We start from the raw sequence: 19,375 nt of genomic DNA, 5'->3' as shown, positions 1-19,375 counted from the left end.
AACAGACGATGTTATGCAATTGCTTATTGCAAGCACGTGTGCCTATTTATAAAATGCATGCCTATATAAAATTGATGAATTGAAGCTAGTTCGCTATTGCTTTAAATTTTGACTGTTGCATATTGAATCTATTTCCATGCTTACACTTTTACTTCCATTGTTTCTTTCACATTCACTACTGCCACACCTTGCTACTACTCTGCAAACTTGTTACCGTTTCTGTTTCTGTTGCTCTATCAATATTGCTATCATATTATTTTGCTACTAATAAATTGACGCAAGCAAGTTATCTATTCAGGTGTGGTTGAGAATTGACAACTCAACTGCTAAAAACTTATAAAAAGATTGGCTTCTCCTTATGTTGAATCAATAAATTTAGGTAGAAATACTTTCCTCGAAGACTGCTACAATCCCCTATATTTGTTGGTCATCGATATTCTAAGTGATTTTGATGAAAATTGTATTGGCATGCATGCATATCCGTAGGTATCGGCCAATATCATTAATATTCTTCATTTCATCAAAGAGAAAAACACATGAAAATTGCCGTGTTCGCTAGAAAGAATTGTCATGCTTCCAACACATAAATGCCGCGAAAAATATCCCGTTTTGTCATGCCACTCCACGCTGAATAACATTACCCCGAAAATAAACATTGAGAGCCCGAGTTCAGTTTTGTTCTTTCTTCTCCTCCTTTTCCTTCTTCTTCTTCCACAATAATTGTCATAACTTAACTTAAAATAGCTGACCACACATGTCATGTGGTGAGTTCAGTTTTGTTCGAAAGTTCAAGCTTAGTAAAACAAAATTACAGAGACAAGTTCAGTCGATTTTTTAACTGCAAGTTCGGTGGCCTTGGTGCCGCCGTTAACTCACTCGCTGGCTGACCAACGAGGCAGGGCCACGGTTTCTTCCATACCTTTTAACCCTAGCAGGCACGACTGGCACAGTACCACTACCGCACCGGCCTTCTCCCACCCAAAACAACCACCCCCTCGCCGTCCCAGCGCCTCCGCGTGCCCCTACGCCGACGCCTCCCTCGCCGGCCCACTCCGCCGACGGCGGCCTCCCTCCCTCACCCACCGCCCTGCTCCCGCCCCCTCGCCCCTCGCCGCCAGATCCGTCCGTCCTCCGCGCCCTCTCCCGCTCGGGCATCGGCAGATCTGCGCGGGCGGCGGCCCACCCCACCCCGACGCTCCTCCCCGAGCCATGGTGAGCCCCTTCCCCTCCCCTGGATCGTCCCATTCCTCGCACGCCGTCGCCGTCCGACCCGGGGCGGCCGCCGAGTCCGTGAGTAGCATACGCCTAGCCCATACTGGAAATGAACCCCCCTGTTGAACGCTGGGTTTGAATTGGATACGCTGGTAGGCTTAGATACGAGTCTCCTCTCGGGCGCTAGAGTTCTGTTTGTTGATTGTCGCGCTGCTTATTTAGTGTACATTTTTCCATTTGCAGCTTATTTTGTTTCGGGGTAGCGAGCTATGCTTAAATATATGTGTAGCCATGGCCCTCTGTTGATTTGGATTCTGGAGGATGGTGTGAAATCCATGTACCCGACATGTATGGTGTCGGACAAGCTTGTCTGTGTCCATGCCCTTTAACATGGGTGTTATTTAATTTCTAGAGCTCGCTGAGTAGGAAGGTTACCATTAGTAGATGTGGTTTTGCCTTCATTTGGCCTTCTCCCTGAATCTGTTTGGAGTCTGACCGTTCCACGCTCATTTTGAAATTCATGTGCTAGGATCAAGTTATGGTGAGTCCATCACCAAGCGCCAGCAGCGGCAGTGGCAAGAGCGTGGGTAGGGCCAAGAGCAGGAGCAGAAGCAGAAGCAAGAGCAAGAGTAGGAGCAGGAGCAGGAGCAGGAGCAAGAGCAGCACCAAGAGTAAGAGCAGGAGCAGGAGTAGGAGCAGGAGTCGCAGCCGGAGCAGGAGCCGAAGCCCTCGGCGAGATAGGCTGCGCAGTGAACGTTCATCCCACCGCAGCCGTAGCCCACCTCGTCGTGGTCGTAGTCCTCCTCGTCGCAGCGAACGTCGTAGCTACAGGTCTGCACCTTCTGATGTTTTCTTCTTAGAAGCTTTCTTGCAAAATACGTTATGCTGACTTGGATTTATATCGAGTATTTATGTTACCTGAAATATTCACTGGAATACCTACTGCAGCACAAGTTCACGCATCGTTGGCTGTCCAGTAGTGTTGTGCACCTGCTGATGTTTTCTTCTTAGAAGCTTGCTTGCAAAATACGTTATGCTGACTTGGATTTACATTGAGTGTTTATGTTACCTGAAATATTCACTGGAATACCAACTGCAGCACAAGTTCACGCATCGTTGGCTGTCCAATGTGAATAATAGCTATTGTGCTTGTCTGATTTATTTAAGCATCTTTAGTTGGTGAACTAGTATTGGAGGCATGTTGGTGTTCTTTTTAATAGGTTTTAGTCTGACCAATTTACTATCCCAATAGCTTTGCATTAACTAAATCACACAGGGAAATACATATCTCTAGAAAATTGGCTGCCTGGTTTATTTCTGGCAATGCCAATGTTATTGGTATATGGTGAATGAACCATGGATATCTCTAGAGATATATATGCCTACACCCTTGTCTTCAAGTGTGCTACATGGGCTAGCTGGACCACCACAACCAGCCCCAGTTGCCTCTTATCTGGTCAGTCAAATTGTCAGGGCAGAATTTTATGTGATTTACTTGCCGACGTCACTTATCTCTTCCTCCGTCAAGGCTAACACGTACCTTTTGAGTATCTCTCAAGTTTCTAGCCTGGATTCTGGGAAAGCTGTTAGATGGGTATCAAAGGCTCTCTTGATGGACTTAGGAACAAATTTGCTAGATATGATAGGATTTGAATAGGCGGGACTAAGTGGAGTTGGCTAACTCATAAGAAACACATTATTATTAATGAATCCAATATTTTTCAATAATATTGCTCTGGTATTGATCTGAGAAACAACTGGAACTTGGTATCAGGAAGTATGAATTGAATGTGATGTTTCCATGTTCTTACAGTATGACGCCATTACAGGTCTGTGTTGTTTCTATAATACTACCTCCGTCCTGGTTTATCAGTCCCCTTTGTATTTTGTGTCAAATTTTGACCATATATTTTACTAACAAAATGTTAATGCATGTCAGCAAAAATTATATTGTTGGATTCGTATTTGAACATAGTTTCAAATGATATCATTTTCTGTGACATGCATTGATATTTTGTTAGTTAAATCTATGGTCAAAATTTTACACTAAATACGAAAGGGACCAATAAACTAGGACGGAGGTAGTACCATAACCACCCTCACTGCATTATGTTGTATGGTGTGGACCCCCCTCCCCCCATCTATAACTTGTAGCACACTACTTTATAGATTTACTAAGGTGTATGTTAGTGCTAGTACTCCGCAATCCACTGAAAAAGCACATCAAAGAGCAAAAAGCCTGAAGGGCGTGTACAATGGTGCTATCTTTGGAGTGCCCTGTAGGATAAGTGCTGATGTGGAGGAGAGAGAAACCCCAAAAAAGCTTGCGGTTCCACCTTCTCGCCCCCGCGTCGCTCCTAGGAGCGGCACGGGCGGAACCCAGCGCCGGTGCCACCACCACCACCCATCCCCTCCCTCCCTCTCGGCGTCGCCGGCGCACGCCAGCGGGCAAAGCCCCCTGTCGGCCAGTGGCTTTCCCCACGTGCGCAGGTGGTGGATGGGGGCACAGGTGCTGCGAGTCAACGGCTGCTCCCGCGGCCTAGATCCGGCCCCTGGTGGCTCTAGCTACGTGGATCCGGCGGGTGGCTGAGTGGGCGGGCTGCTTCTGCCGCTCAACAACGCCCCCTCTAGCGGTGCAGTGGCTGCGGCGGGAGGTGCGGGCTAAGGCCCTCGAAGGCGGGCGGGTGTGTTTGCTCGTGGGTGGCTGCGCTGGAGGTGCGGTGCTGGCGCTCTTGAGGCCGGCGTCGCGGATCTACCTCATGGGGTCGCGAACAAGGACCGACGCACGCGGGGGCGAGCGTGCGGGGATGTGCTGCTGCTGCAGCGGGGCGGATATGAGGCCGTGATGGCGGGTGGTGCTCGGACGCCGGGGCGGCGGCCCCGGACCTCTTCTTTGGCGACGGCGGCTGTGGTGGCTGCGTGGGCAGCGCCATGGCCGGAGCTCGGGGGCGTTAGTACTTTGCGGCAGTGCGTCGGCCCTCAGTTGCACGAGGGACACTTGGTGCTGGCTGGTGGGTTGGCTGTAGCTGTTGTGCGGGGCGTCGGATCTGACTACTCGTGGCTAGTTCTGACTCTTGCAGTGGTGATGTGGTAGCCTAGTCGGCGGCTCTGCATGGTGCGGGTGGCGGCGACAGGGCTGTTCTCATCGGTGACTCTGGGCTCTGGAGGCGGGTGGTTGTTCAGGCGGGCGGTGGCTCCTGTGTGCTGTTTTGAGGGGAGGGCTTCTGTTGGCTTCTCGGGGTGAAAGCCTTGCCCTTGCCTTGGCCGGAGCCGACGATGGCCATGCCTGTGGGCACACCTTCTTGGAGGCGTCGTTGTTCGAGGACCTACAACCTCTTCTCTCGCACTCTGGGGGAAACCCCAGTTCCAGGTTCCTGGAGCGAACGATGACAGTGCTCTAGTGTCGCGTTCCTTCTTGGAGGCATCGTTCTGGAGTGATCTTGGCCTGGGCAGCCATCGGCTCGGGTGGTGCGTGGCCTTGGGGCCGGCGTGGAAGTCGGAGCGGCAACTCCGGATCTCGTCATCGTGGAGGGGTGTCGGCATTGGTCACGTGGGTGGCAGTGTCGTTGGTCAGCCTGGTGCGCGGCCTCGGGGTTGGCGTGGAAATCGGAGTGGCAGCTCTGCATCTGGTTGTTGGGTGTCGGCTCTGGTTGCTCGGGTGACGAAGCTGGTGTGCGGCCTCGGGGTCGGCATGTGTGATTTTCGTCTGTACGCAGGAGCGGCGACTCCGGAGATGGTTGTAGGTTGTCGGCTTTGGTTGCTTGGGTGGCAGAGCAGTCGGCTCGCCTGGTGCACGGCCTCGGGGTCGGTGTGGATGCCGGAGCGGTGGCTTTGGTTTTGGTTGTAGGGAGTTACTTGGGTAACGGAGTCGGCGGCTCGTCTGTTGTGTGGCCCCGGGGTCGGTGTGTGTGTTGATGGTGCCCAATTGGGGACGTGTTGTAAGTTGTAACGGTTTTCGCCCGGGTTTCCGTTAATTAACTAGGCAACTATCTTCTACCTTTTTTAATGAATCGGGCCATAAAAGACCGCGTTTAAAAAAAAAGGCTTGCGTTCTCTTAATTAAGAGATGATCTCTTAGCAACGATATCTCTCCGCACATATTTAGGTATATCTAGTTATTAGAGATAAGACTAAGAAATCACCCATTGTCCATTATATTTTATTTGTCATCTCTAGCTTACGTGGCGCGTTTAAGAGAAGACTGCCTTATCAACCACTGTACATGCACACAGATCACTGGGTTCCAGTGGAATAGGGAAAATATTTATCTTGATATGCTCTTTGTTAGTGAGTTATGGAAATATTATACTTTTGTCATCATCATAATATATCTGTCGTCCTTTGATGGAAAAATGGCCATGTTTAACTTGAATGATTTTCCAGGGATATTATTTGCAAGAACTGCAGGAGACCTGGCCACATTGCTAGGGATTGCCCATCTGCTTCTACCTGCAATAATTGTAATCTTCCAGGGTAAAGTGAACTTTCAGCACTCTCTTACTGTACTTGTACACCTGTACTTTTTTCAACTTTGTGGGGATCAGTATGCAGTTCTCTTTATTATTGCTTGTCTCTTTTGGCTAATTTCTAAAAAGTTGGGCCATAACTCTTGTTTAAATATATCTTTTGTCAGGCACTTTGCAGCAGAATGCACTTCCAAAACAGTTTGCTGGAACTGCAAGAAGTCTGGGCACATTGCCACTGAATGCAAGAACGAGGCCTTGTGCCACACTTGCAGCAAGACGGGGCATATGGCGCGCGACTGCCCCGCCTCAGGGTCCAACGCCAAGCTATGCAACAACTGCTTTAAGCCGGGACACATCGCGGTCGACTGCACCAACGACCGCGCCTGCAACAACTGCCGCCAGCCCGGCCACATAGCCCGCGAGTGCAAGAATGACCCCATCTGCAACCTCTGCAACGTGTCGGGCCACCTGGCCCGCGCCTGCCCGAAGACGACGACCCTGGCCTCGGAGATCCATGGTGGGCCCTTCCGCGACATATCGTGCCGCATGTGCGGCCAGCCAGGCCACATCAGCCGCAACTGCATGGCCACTGTCATCTGCGACACGTGCGGCGGCAGGGGCCACATGTCATACGAGTGCCCCTCGGCCAGGGTCTTCGACCGCGGAGTCCGCCGGTTCTGATGGATTCAGGGGGTGGCCCCGGCGCCTGAAGCACCCCGCCCTTGTTCCGTTCGTTGGTTGGTTCATGTTTTAGATAGCTTTGGCGTACGACGCCGAAACCGTTTTTCGCTTGGTCGGTGCACGCTCTTCTTGCTCCCTGGGTGTTGGTTGTTGTGGAATGAGTGTTTATGGTGTAGCTTTGTAACTCTGCTGAACTAGGCCGAGAAAGAGTCGTTTATATGAACTGCCATGGTTAGACCAGATTATATCAATGTGACACGCTTTCGAGTTTATCTGAGGAGCTGGTTTCGTTGCCTCGGTCTGCCTGCCTCGTGCTCTGCTGAGTTGAAAGTTTCGGAGGTTTGTTGGATGCGTGCCGTGTTACTGGTGGGGGTTGCAGATGTTGACTGTCCTCGGCGGTGATGGCTTTCTTTGCTGTTTCTTCATACATATTTTACATCAGGAACAAGAAAATTTGGCAGCCTTTGAGATGATACCGAGCACATGGGGCTCATTTTGTTCCTGCAGTTGGAACGAGGGATTCCAGAGGAAAGTTCCTTGTAGATGTACTCGATTTGTAGGAAACGAGCAGAACAATTTCCATCGAAATACAGTTCATTTCCTGTGTTTTGGGCTGTCGGCAACTGCCGTACTAAAAATCTTATACTCCTTATGGTGTGAAAATTGATCTACGCAGCTTCATGATTTCAAGTGTGAATTTTTGGAATATGGGGAAAGAAATTCTTGTTGTCTGGTGGTCTGATAAATGATTGGACCCGAACAAGGGTTTGCATTCACAGGCCACAAGCAAAGCACTAAAGTAATGTAGCGTACAAATGCTGAATGCTTTGCCTCATGTCCATTGCTTTCTCTCGGCATCATGGTCGCCATCAGCATCATATCCTATTTATATAGTAGTACACATTTCAACTGTTTAGCAGTCAAAAGATGTTGGTGCGGTTGGTAGAGCACAGCACAGCAAGAGAGCTAACACACATAACAGAAATTTCACCCGACAAAAAGACACGGTAGAGATCATATCCAACAGATATGCAGATAGACTGCCATGCTGAATTACACACCAGCCTTGTGACGAATCCAAACAGAACATTTGATTATTTATAACCGTAACTTGGAAGAACAGTGCAGTGCAGCAGCATAAGGCCCGGCATATAAATGGGCAGAGGAAAAAGAACAGATTACATGATAGAGCAAGCCCTCCGTGGTCTCACGGACCACGGGAGGAGGGCCTTTCGACACGGTAACAAAGCCACAAATCATCAAGAAAGTTTCAAGAGTCACACCGCCAAATCTATATTTGACATAAATCCATATTGCGAGGCATTGGGATGATTTGCCTTAGTGCGCGCGCTCCTTGATCACGTCCAGGCTGATTTCGCTCGGGTCAGTGGCCTGCATCTCAATCTGGATGCCGTCCAGGGTCCTCTTGAACTTCTCGTTGGTGCTCGCGTACGTCATCTTGCTCCTCACCTTTGCGGTGTCAGGAGACCTTTCGAATTCAGGCACAACACATCCCCGTAAGCAATCAGTCAGCCTTTGGTTCATGTGAACTAGCCACGCAGGGGAAATGCAAGGATCAGAAAAGAACATACCAGAAGATATAGAAGATCCTGCTCTTTGGCACATCCTCCGGGGTGGTGAAGTCGAAGTCAAACACTGCGAATCGGCAGTCGTTCTCAGGCAGGGTCTTGGTGAAGTCCTCATAGGTGGCCTCGCGCTCCCCAGTTTGGTCCACAATGACCTCCTTCTGGTTCTCCAGCCTGTAGGTTATGAAGCGGTGCATCCTCTTGGACTTGAGCTCCACGAACCTCAGCTTGCAGTCATCATGGATCCCAGCTCCTGACGAAGCGTTTGCCTGGGCGCATAAACAAAGTTACGATGGATATCATAGTTACACAGATAATGCAACCTCAATTCTGCTTGAACAACATCATAGACTCTTTAGTAAACATACAACTCAAGGAACCCCTTTGCGGATAGTCTTATATATCTTTTACTACATAAGTGGAAGAGAGCACTACCCCATTGGTGCTCGAAGCCAAATTTTACTACAATGTTACTACAATGTCATGAACCAGGAAATGAAATGGCAAAAGGATCAAGGTGTCACAGTCCAACAAAAGTTGAAATCAGGAGCTACGTATCCTAAATTTTGTTAATCTTCTGCACGGCATGGCAGACAGTTTTCAATTGCAACCACCTAAATCAAACTTATCCATCAACTTAACACAGACTACCAGATCTCTCTCTATCCTTCTCCACCAACTAGCCTGGAACATGGATTAGCGATCTCTTGGAGACAAAACTGGCGCTCAATAGGTTGTAAATCATACTTTGGTGGCTCGGCGCCAGCGCTACCCACAGATGCACGGCATGGTCGGCAAGGGTTGCTAGCTAACAGGCAGATGCATGTTGACAACACAGATCAGCTGAGTATAGCCTGGATCTACCGATTACAAGTTCCTAAAACTAGGGATCCGAGCGGCCAGTCAACCCCTCCCCAGCCAAATCTCGTGCTACCGACCAAAACACGCGTTTCACCCAAGAGATTCGCGAGGAGAGCAGATGGGTTTCCCACGATCCGACCGCTGGCGACGCAGAAAAAGAGGTAAAGCAAGGGGAGGCCTCGGGTTCGTCCGATCCGGGCATCCCGTCAAGCACTTGCCTACCAGCGGCGAGATCGAGGACCCACGCACGTATCTACCCCGCGTGCAGAGGAAAATTGGACTAGGAGGGGGAGAGCGAGCGAGCGCCGATCTGCGGACAGGCGGCGAGATCGGCGCGCGGAGGCCGCAGGCGCGGCGTGGGGAGGGGGACTTACCATTGCCGAGCTCGGGAGGGGAGGGGAAAGGGGGGTGGGGGTGGATGGATTGCTGGGGGTGGAGAGAGTTGTGTGCTGCGTAGCTTGGAGTTGCTGCTCGCTCGCCTCGCCCGGCCCCCCTTTTGATGGGTGGAGTCGTCGGGGCGTCGCCTCGGGCTCCGTATGTGGTGCGCTCGTGGTCGGCCTTTTTTGCGGCCGCCTGCCCTGCGCACCTCCGTGGCCGTCGGATGGCGAGATGGGCGGGCGGGATTGCTCCCTACCCCGCGGCGTGACAAATCACCGCTTCTTGCGTGCTGCGACTGTCGTCTGGCCGCCTGGGTAAAAACGTACTACTGCTGCCAAAAGAGACACATTTGCCTTAGCCCCGTCCCGATGGTGTGTCTAGCATCATCGGTATGCGTGTGAAGGTGTGTCTACGTGGATCTGTCCTTGGTGAATTTGCTCGGATCTGATTGTAATTCGTCTGCGTTCATGTGTTTTCAGGTTGGATCTTTCCAACCTACGCTATTCTTTATTGGCGGCGGTTGTTGTTCTACGGTGCCTTAGCATGACGACTTTCTGACTGTCTACTACAACAAGTTTTGCTTGTAGTCGTTGCTAGGTCATCTGTGGATGTGAATTTGTTTTTTCTTCATAGCTCATATTTCTTAATGTGTTTCGACTTGAAATTTTGCTGACAATAAAACATCACCCTCTTGACACCACTTTTTGTCGGCGTTCTGGGAACGGGAGTCCCCAGACTTGCCTGCCTGCGGCCCACGACGTGGCTCTGCAAACGGGCCCGTACGGCCCATCTTCACCAACAAGCATTCAAAACCCTCGCGAGGGGCCAAACCTCGCGAGGCGGACGACACAAGACCTCCTCGGGAGCGGCCTCACCAGACTGGCCCGCGAGGGGCAGAGAGGTCAAGGCAAGGCAAACCCCGCGAGACTCCAATGACGTGAGCCATGACGATCGAGACCAGACGGGCGCCAGCGCGCACAGTATCCTTGTTTCCTCTTTGATGCTAAGGATGCAAGCGCAGGCGAGGAGTACCGAGGCGTCAAGCAAAGGTTTTCATAATGGTACAACGAGATCAAGACCAGCAGGACGGCAAGACGGAGGTCACCATGAAGCCCAAGGCGGTGCCACCACCAGAGCCTTTGGCAGACGAAGACTGCTTTTGTCAGGATAACTTGTACTAGCTGTCCCCTTTCAAATTGATCGTTTTGGCATCCCTTCCCGCTCAATATTTGGGGAGAGGACCAGGGCCTCTATAAATAGGATTAGCCACCACAGTAGGAGGCAACTGAGCCTCAGCCATCTCATCTTGGATAGATCCAACCCGTCCTCACACCCACCAAGCACAAGAACACCTCTCCTCATGAGGTTGTTCTTCCCCCTGTACTATTCATCCTCAGCCCGAGAGGCAATCCACCACACCACACTAGAGTAGGGTATTACACCACAATGGTGGCCCGAACCAGTATAAATCTTGTGTCCCTTGTGTGCGAGTTCGTTGAGCTTGCCTTTGAGATCGTGGCGAGGTTGATGGCATAGGTTGGTAGGGGAGATCTTCGTGTGCACCCCAGTGTTCGAATCTTAAGGGTTTTTGCCGGAACCCGAGATTCGACATTTGGCGCGTCAGGTAGGGGTGTGCCGGAGTTTTACTTCCGTCGATTCGCGCTCCACCATCTTCACGCCCATTCTCCATGGCTAGCGCCGCCCTTCCGGCTGGATCTACGGGTGCCTACAGCGACGCTTGGGGGCTCCGAGCCCTTGCTCCCGCCTTGCGGCAGGTGCAGTGGCCGCCCAAGTTCTAGCCGGAGATGCCGCCGCGCTACGACGGCGCGGCGGACCCGTCGGCTTTCCTGCTGGCGTATGAGGAGGCCGTCCTTAAGGCCGGGGCGACGACAAAGTCATGGCCAACTGGCTTCCCATAGCTCTCACTGGTGCACCGCGCGCCTGGCTGCTCAACCTCCCTGGATCCATGGTGGCATCTTGGGAGGAGTTGCGCGGCCTCTTCGCTGCACGCTATGCGGCACCGGCGCACCACGCGGGTGCGGCCTTCCTCGGCGGGTCACAAGCATCACCCTCGGATCGTCATGTCAAGCCGTTCTTTTGCCAGATCGGCGCCACTTCCAAGCGCCCCGGGGCTCCGCTGGGCTGGGCCGCACCCGAGGCTGACCTCACCTTCGACTCAGGGGATCATCCCGTCTCCACCGTCGGCTCGGGTGTGCTCCCAATGCTTTGCACGCCCACCATCTGCAACGTGTCCGTCACTAAGACGCTCATCGACAGGGGCGCCGGCCTCAACGTGCTCTCCGTCGAGGCCTTCAGCCTTCTTCACGTACCGCTCGAGCGGCTCCGCCCTAGCAAGCCTTTTCTCAGGGGTTGGTGGAGGCTCCGCCCACTCCCTGGGGCGGATCCGCCTCCCCGTGACCTTCGGCACGCGCGACAACTACCGCACCGAGCTGGTCGACTTCGACATCGCCCACATCGGCCTCCCGTACAATGCCATCCTCGGGTACCCGGCCCTGGCTCAGTTCATGGCGACGACCCATCCGGCCTACAACCTCATGAAGATGCCCGGGAACAAGGGTGTCTTCACAGTAGTTGGGGGCACCAAGGAAGCCTTGATGACGCTCAAGCTCGCCCTCAAGACCGCCGCGACAGCGCAGCCCGCCGATGCGGATACCTCCAAGGCCAAGGGAGCCGCACCAACCAAGAAGAAGTAGTTTTTCACTCAAGACAAGGCGAAAACCAAGCAAGTGCCAGTCGAGGAGGACGAGTCCTCGGGGGCAACCTTTACCATAGGCGCCAACCTCGAGCCTGATCAGGAGAAGGCGCTCGTGAAGTTCTTGCACGCAAACAAGGAAGTGTTCGCTTGGGAGCCCAATGAGCTGGTAGGAGTCCCAAGAGGGGTGATAGAGCACCACCTGAAGGTGTGCCCCAACATACGCCCCGTAAAGCAGAGGGTGAGGCAGCAGTCCACGGAGAAGCAAGCTTTCATCATCCAAGAGACCCGCAAGTTGAAGGCTGCGGGTGTCATTCGCGAGGTCCGGTACCCCGAGTGGCTAGCAAACCCCGTCGTCGTGCCCAAGAAAGGAGGGAAGGAGCGAATGTGCGTCGACTTCACCAACCTCAACAAGGCCTGCCCTCAAGATCCGTTCCCTCTTCCACGCATCGACCAGATCGTCGTCTCCACTGCCGAGTGCGGCTTGATGTGCTTCCTGGATGCGTTCTCAGGATATCACCAGATCAAGATGGCGGTAGAAGATGTGGAGAAGACAGCCTTCCTGACCCCGTGTGGGGTGTACTGCTACATTTGCATGCCTTTCGGGCTGCGCAACACAGGCGCAACCTTCCAGCGGCTCATGCACATCGCCTTGGGTCGGCATCTCGGGAGAAACGCTGAAGCCTACGTAGACGACATCGTGATGAAGTCTCGGGAGGCGAGGACCTTGATCCAAGACCTGGAGGAGACCTTTGAAAGCCTCTGCCAGGTGGACTTGCGGCTCAACTCGGATAAGTGAGTGTTTGGCGCCCCTTCCGATAAGCTACTGGGCTTCCTTGTGTCCCACAGGGGGATCGAGGCCAACCCAGAGAAGGTCAAGGCCATTGAAGACATGAGTCCACCGCAAACCCTTAAGGAAATGTAGAAGCTCGCTGGACGGGTGACTGCATTGGGACGCTTCATTTCCAAGCTGGGAGAGCGCGCCCTACCCTTCTTCAAGCTTATGAAGAAGAAGGGCCCATTCGAGTGGACCCTGGAGGCCGACCGAGCATTTCAAGACCTCAAGAGATACCTGACCAGCCCTCCAGTGATGGTGGTGCCATGACCTCTCGAGCCCCTAGTGCTTTATCTTGCCGCCACTCCCCACTCCGCCAGCGCAGCTCTAGTGGCGGTTCGGGAATAACACCAAGCCAAGGGCGCATCGCGCCAAGCTACGCCCCCAGCAGAGACGACGCAAGACCAGGAGGGTGCCGCAAGGGCCGCAACAGCGACGACAGAGGATCAAGCTCAGTAGGACGATGCTCCCGAACCCGCAAAGGCCTCGACAAGCGATCAAGCATTGGGGGCTCCACCACCTCAGGAGGCACCCCAACTCCTGGAAGGCGCAATCCTCATCAGCGCACCTGCCCTCATCGAGCACCCGGTATACTTCGTCAGCATGGTGTTGTGGGATGCAAGAACACGGTACCCCATGCCTCAAAAGGTCCTACTCACGCTCCTGGTGGCCTCACGTAAGCTGCAGCACTACTTTCAAGGCCACCCCATCAAGGTCGTCTCGGCCTACCCACTACAGAGGGTGCTCAGGAGCCCCAACTCCACGGGGAGGGTCGCCGAGTGGAACATCGAGCTGCAGGCATTCCAGTTGGAGTTCAGCACCACCAGGGTCATCAAGGGAGCCGCGCTCGCCGATTTTGTGGTAGAATGGACGGACGCCCCGACGCTCGAAATAGGCGAGGACCGGTCCCTCTCGCCGGGAAGTGAGGCGCCCGGCGGCTGGGTCATGTATTTTGATGGTGCCTTCGCGTGCCAAGGCACGGGGGCTGGAGCAGTGCTCATCTCTCCCACTCAGGACAAGCTCTACTACGTCGTGCAGCTCTGCTTCCAGCAGGGCGAGAAGGTCTCCAACAACATTGCAGAGTATGAAGGCCTCATAGCCGGCCTGAAGGCTGCGGCGGCACTGGGGGTGAAGCGTCTCACCATCAGGGGCAACTCGCAGCTCCTCGCCAACTTCTCCAACAAGGTATACGATCCGAAGGACGAACACATGGAGGCATACCTCGCGGAAGTGTGCAAGATGGAGAAGCAGTTCCTGGGCTTGGAGTTGCAGCGCGTGCCCCGGGGAACCAACAAGGAAGCCGAAGACATTGCCAGAAGGGCATCCAAGCGACAGCCCCAAGAGCCTGACGTCTTCGAGGAGCGGCTCTTCAAGCCATCGGCGACACCACCGCTTTCAAGGACAACACAGCCTCGGGAGGAGCTCCCGCAGCCACCTGCCATGGGAGCCCCAACCCGTGGCCCGACTTCGGGAGCACATCTACTCTTGGTGCTCGAGCCCCAGGAGGGATGCTGGACTAAGGAATTCAAGGAATACCTTATGCAAGGAACGCTGCCGGAGAAGGAGGAGGACGCGAAGCGTGTGGCCCGGCAAGCCACGGTATACTGCATCCAGGACGGTGCGTTATACAGGAAGCGGCCAAATGATGTTTCACTGTGTTGCATCTCTAGGGAACAGGGGAAAGAGCTGCTAGCCGACATACACGGCGGGGACTGCGGGCACCACTCGTCGTCATGAACCCTCATCAACAAGGCATTCCGCAGCAGATTCTACTGGCCTACGGCGCTCAATGACGCAGCTGAGCTGGTGAGATCGTGCGAGGCCTGCCAATTCCACGCCAAGCAAATCCATCAGCCAGCTCAGGGCCTCCAAACCATTCCACTCTCGTGGCCATTTGCAGTCTGGGGACTGGACATCCTGGGCCCATTCCCTCGAGCGCCTGTGGGCTACCGATACCTCTACGTTGCCATCGACAAGTTCACCAAGTAGGCGGAGGTGGAAGCCGTCCGCATCATCCCAGCTGGCTCTGCGGTCAAGTTGATCAAGGGCCTCGTGAGCCGTTTTGGGGTCCCCAACCGCATCATCACCGATAATGGCTCGCAGTTTACCAGTAATCTTTTCAAAACATACTGCACTAACCTTGGAATGCAGATTTGCTACGCTTCAGTGGTGCACCCCTGAAGCAATGGCCAAGCTGAACACGCCAACACGGAGGTCTTGAGAGGCCTCAAGACCAGGACCTTCAAGAAGAAGCTCGAAGCCTACGGCAGGGGCTGGCACGACGAGCTGCAGTCCATGCTGTGGTCCATCCGCACCACCTCTACCAAGCCCACGGGCGAGACCCCATTCTTCCTCGTCTACGGAGCAGAAGCGATCCTCCCTCACAAGGTCAAGCATCGCTCCGCACGGGTCCTGGCGTTTTATGAAACGCAGCAGGACGCCATGCAGGGGATGGACCTCGTGCTGGGGGAGGAACGCCACCGCGAAGCTGCACTATGGGCGGCAAGATACCAGCAGGCACTGCGGCGGTACCATTGTCACAACGTTCGCTCCAGGACGCTCGAGGTGGGTGACCTCATCCTGAGGCGGGTGCTCTCCAGGGAAGGGCCGCATAAGCTCTCACCCATGTGGGAGGGCCCGTTCAAGGTCGTCCATGTCTCCAGGCCTGGTGCCGCGTGCCTGGAGACACAGGACGGGGTACCCATCCAGAACGCCTGGAACATCTAGCACCTCCGGAAGTTCTATCCATGAAGAAAGGCCCATCGCCTGTGAAGAAAGGCCCAGCGCCTGTGAAGAAAGGCCCAACGCCTGTGAAGAAGGCCCAGTGCCTGTCAAGGTCTCCGCTCATGACACTCTCACGTAATAATGAGTGGGGCTGTACATGCCCCGGAGTCTCAGGAGTGCCGCCCTCGGGCCTCAGGGGCTCCCTCCCACGTCCTAGTGGCAGCACTTAGCTCCGCACTGGTGAGAAGACATGAAGACTAGACTAGGTGCCGGACGCAGATTTTCATTTGCTTTCCGTAGTTGGCTCGCCCTCTTTTAATCGAAGTTTGCTTCTGGTGTTCTTCGCTGATTTGGTTCCGTCGCCTTCTGCCTCTGTTTCCGTCTTCAGTTTAGCCTATACTCTCTCTCTCCCTCGCATTCCTCGCGAGGGGGCTGGACAGGTGCCCTCGTGAGCGTTTTTCCTCTACCTTTCGTCTGCTTTTCGTGAGGCACCCTCGTTCGAGCCCACAAGCTGGCGCACCTCTCCTAATCCGTGCTCCTCGGGTACCGTGATACGAAGCGCTGGGTCAAAGCCAGTGGAGCCTAAGGCTCGGGTGAATGATAAGCCTCTTAACGATTTTTTCGCAGTTCATAAGCGCCTACCAGGCCAAGGAGGCCTCGACAGGCACCAGGAAGCAAGCGCCTCGTGAGGAGGAGACTACTCTGAGCAAGTCAATCTAAGTTATCTCTACATAAAACGACGATGTTGCGACACAGCACATGAACGATAAACATAGCATAATACTTGAGAAATCACAGTTTGTTGCACGCCCCTCAGGGGCCCATACTGGCTTCTTTCTTAATACATGAAGGAAAGGAAGAATGAAATAAAAGCGGCGCGTGCCCCTGCAGCGGTCCGCGAGGGCGGGCTCTTGGCGCCGTCCCGAGCTCAGCCAGACCCCTCCTCGCGCTTCACGGAGGCGCGACGATGAGACGACCCTCTGCCGCCTTCGAAGCAGGCGCGACGGCTGGTCGTAACCACCGTTGCTGGAGCTGTCGCCGAAGGAAGAGCCGCCGTAGCTGGACGAGACGTGGTCGGCACCAAGGGCGGGGCCGCCCTCATCCTCATCACGACCATCGCCAAGGCCGAGCACCTCCTCGCCGTCGTTGACCTCGGGGCAGCACCCGGCACGGCGACCATCTTCCTCAAACACCCTCACGTAGAGGGTCGCGTCACCATCATACTTGAAATGGAGGGTGCACCGCCTTCCCAGGCCACGCGCGCGGGCAAACGTCTGCCAGGCGTGGGCCATGGCTATGTTGCCCATGATGGAGACCTCAACCGCGGCCCAGGAAGCTCTGCTGCAGCAGCCGTCAGCCTGTAGCCAGAGCCCATGCGAACCTGAGGGCGGCGGCTCGTCGGCGAAGAAGCGCGGGAGTTGAAGCCAGTTGCCGGCCGGGTTCTCCGACCAGACAACGAACTCCGGCAGCACCTCAGCCGAGTGGAAGTGCGGCCAGGGAGGCCGCGCAACCACGACACGTCTCCCTTCATCAACAAGACTGCCACGACCGGAGCGACCCCTGCCACGTGAAGCGGCACCGCTGCAGCTGCAGGGGGCCACGGCGGCGGTCGCGGCGTGCTTGTGGGGATGGCCGCGTCCACGCTTGGGCACCGGAGAGCCGGGCCCCTCGCGAGGGGCCTTCCCCTTCTCCGCGGCGGAGAACCTCTTCGACGGCGCCATTGGTGTCGCTACTGGTGATGGAGCAAAGGGAGAGAAGCGAGCGGAATGGAAAGAGATGGGCGACGGGGGATCTGCCCCCTCCCCATTTATAGCAGAAGAAGGCCAACCAGCGCCCCCCATGATCACATGTAATGATGATTTTTCCTTGCATGCAGCGGGGATTCGTCAGGTCGGGCAGTTGCTGAGGCAGCGTGGGGAAGCGGAGACGCCCACTTCCAATCAACCGCCATGCCACGACCAAGGCCGTAGGCTATTGGGGCCCGTGGCGCTCTGCACTTGCCCTTTGGCTTTGCCTCGAAGCCAAGCCCGAGCGCGCCTTGGGCCCGGGGGCTACTGTCGGCGTTCTGGGAACAGGGGTCCCCAGACTTGCCTACCTGCGGCCCACGGCGTGGCTCTGCAAAGGGGCCCTATGGCCCATCTTCACCAACAAGCATTCAAGACCCTCGCGAGGGGCCAAGCCTCGCAAGGCGGACGACACAAGACCTCCTCGGGAGCGGCCTCACCAGGCTAGCTCGCGAGGGGCAGAGAGATCAAGGCAAGGCAAACCTCGCGAGGCTCCAATGACGTGAGCCATGACGATCGAGACCAGGAGGGCGCCAGGCGGGCGCCAACGCACATAGTGTCATTGTTTCCTCTTTGGTGCTAAGAAGGCAAGCACAGGCGAGGAATACTGAGGCGTCAAGCAAATGTTTCCATATCGGTGCAACGAGATCAAGACCTGCAGGACGGCAAGACGGAGGTCACCATGGAGCCCATGGCGGCGTCACCACCAGAGCCTTTGGCAGACGAAGACTGCTTTTGTCAAGATAACTTGTACTAGCTGTCCCCTTTCAAATTGGCTGTTGTAGCATCCCTTCCCGCTCAATATTTGGGGAGAGGACCAGGGCTTCTATAAATAGGATTAGCCACCACAGTAGGAGGCAACTGAGCCTCAGCCATCTCATCTTGGACTAGATCCAACCTGTCCTCACACCCACCAAGCACAAGAACACCTCACCTCAGGAGGCTGTTCTTCCCCTTGTACTGTTCATCCTCAGCCCGAGAGGCAATCCACCACACCACACTGGAGTAGGGTATTACACTACAACGATGGCCCGAACTAGTATAAATCTTGTGTCCCTTGTGTACGAGTTCGTCAAGCTTGCCTTTGAGATCGTGGCGAGGTTGAGGGCATAGGTTGGTAGGGGGAGATCTTCGTGCGCACCCCAGTGTTCGAACCTTAAGAGTTTTGCCAGAACCCGAGATCCGACAGTTATTTTGTTTTTAATGTTCAAATGTGGTTTCCATGAAGTGTTTTTGAATGTTAGTTTTTCGTATGATATTCTCCCTTTACGATGTGCACGTTTCCAGCCATGTACTTTTTTATGTGAGAGAATCATTGTGTTCATTTGGGAGAGAGAGGGGGGGGGTCTGCCCCCCATGTTAGCTGAGGTGAATTGACTTGAGATTCTGCAATAATTCATTTGATGTCGGCATGGATCCATATATATTATTCCCGGATAATGACAACATGGAAAGTCTGTGTGGAGTTTTCTTATGTTGGCTGGTAGCTCTCTCGATAACTAGCTATCTTGCACCATTAATACCAATAGCTCAGTCACAGACGTCGGGATGGAGACATTGGTTTTCATCTCAATTTGAGAGATATCTCGGGTGACATGGTGCCAATATAGGTATTATCCGATATTAGCATTTGTATGCGGCAATGAGAACGACCGTGTATTCACCTGGAACCCTCGAGAGAAGTTATTGTTGTTGAGCATGATGTTATCCAGTGAGAGGTAGTTGTCAACGCTCATCGAAGAAGTCGTTGGTAAAAATTGTTGTGTTGTAGAGTTTCCCATTAGCACATAATTGTCCAAGGAGTGAGCCAGACAAGTTGTTGTTGTAGGCGTCAAGTTTTTTAGGGGGTGAGTGCTTCCCAAGCTCTGGTGATAGCACACCCAAGAGCAACACAGAGCTCCCAAGAGAAGGTGGAGGCCATGGGGGGGGGCATGTGGCCCCCTCCACGGCCTCCATCTAGATTCACCCATGGTTGATGAAAACAAGTGGTTTGAGACTTATAACAAATCAATTAATGTTGGTATGGATCTAGATATCTTGTTCTCAAATAATGACCCCACAAAAAGTGTGTAGCTTATTTATGTTGTCTGGTGGCTCTCCTGGCAGATGGTTATTCGGTACCATCAACAATAATA

The 19,375-nt window shown here is 54.0% G+C and overlaps 2 protein-coding genes and 1 pseudogene across 3 annotated transcripts; 2 read left to right on the top strand and 1 right to left on the bottom strand.

Moving 5' to 3' along the window:
• Nucleotides 1-944: 944 nt before the first annotated feature.
• Nucleotides 945-6,636, top strand: LOC119303814 (DNA-binding protein HEXBP-like). The gene is made up of 4 exons (XM_037580965.1): nt 945-1,212; nt 1,742-2,043; nt 5,596-5,685; nt 5,846-6,636. Exons 1-4 carry the CDS (start codon nt 1,210-1,212, stop codon nt 6,357-6,359), a joined length of 909 nt encoding a protein of 302 aa, XP_037436862.1. The 5' UTR covers nt 945-1,209; the 3' UTR covers nt 6,360-6,636.
• On the top strand, nt 2,052-5,589 carry LOC119303815 (annotated as a pseudogene).
• Nucleotides 6,637-7,425: 789 nt separating the features above from the next.
• On the bottom strand, nt 7,426-10,874 carry LOC119303813 (actin-depolymerizing factor 4-like). 2 transcript variants are annotated; one of them, XM_037580962.1, is made up of 4 exons: nt 10,764-10,874; nt 9,461-9,496; nt 7,952-8,214; nt 7,426-7,848 (listed from the first exon to the last, which is right to left on the bottom strand). In XM_037580962.1, the coding sequence occupies exons 1-4, from the start codon at nt 10,872-10,874 to the stop codon at nt 7,698-7,700; spliced, it is 561 nt and encodes a 186-aa protein (XP_037436859.1). In that variant the 3' UTR covers nt 7,426-7,697. The 2 variants fall into 2 exon arrangements, with proteins under 2 accessions (XP_037436859.1, XP_037436860.1); XM_037580963.1 differs by lacking the exons at nt 9,461-9,496; nt 10,764-10,874 and adding an exon at nt 9,181-9,401.
• Nucleotides 10,875-19,375: the final 8,501 nt, after the last annotated feature.

This window comes from Triticum dicoccoides, chromosome 5A, assembly GCF_002162155.2.
Source record: "Triticum dicoccoides isolate Atlit2015 ecotype Zavitan chromosome 5A, WEW_v2.0, whole genome shotgun sequence".
Classification (NCBI taxonomy): domain Eukaryota; kingdom Viridiplantae; phylum Streptophyta; class Magnoliopsida; order Poales; family Poaceae; genus Triticum; species Triticum dicoccoides.
Note: the sequence above shows the minus strand (reverse complement) of the source record. Positions and strands in the feature narration are given on the sequence as shown.

What these genes read in the sequence shown, in the direction of transcription:
- LOC119303813 (XM_037580962.1), bottom strand. Translation starts at nt 10,874, where the DNA reads ATGGAGAATGGGCGTGAAGATGGTGGAGCGCGAATCGACGGAAGTAAA. An exon ending in GTCGCAGCACGCAAGAAGCG is followed by an intron (nt 8,215 to 9,460) that starts GTGATTTGTCAC and finishes TTATGCGCCCAG; the next exon opens with GCAAACGCTTCGTCAGGAGC. An exon ending in AGGATCTTCTATATCTTCTG is followed by an intron (nt 7,849 to 7,951) that starts GTATGTTCTTTT and finishes TGAATTCGAAAG; the next exon opens with GTCTCCTGACACCGCAAAGG.
- LOC119303814 (XM_037580965.1), top strand. An exon ending in AGCGAACGTCGTAGCTACAG is followed by an intron (nt 2,044 to 5,595) that starts GTCTGCACCTTC and finishes ATGATTTTCCAG; the next exon opens with GGATATTATTTGCAAGAACT. An exon ending in AATAATTGTAATCTTCCAGG is followed by an intron (nt 5,686 to 5,845) that starts GTAAAGTGAACT and finishes ATCTTTTGTCAG; the next exon opens with GCACTTTGCAGCAGAATGCA.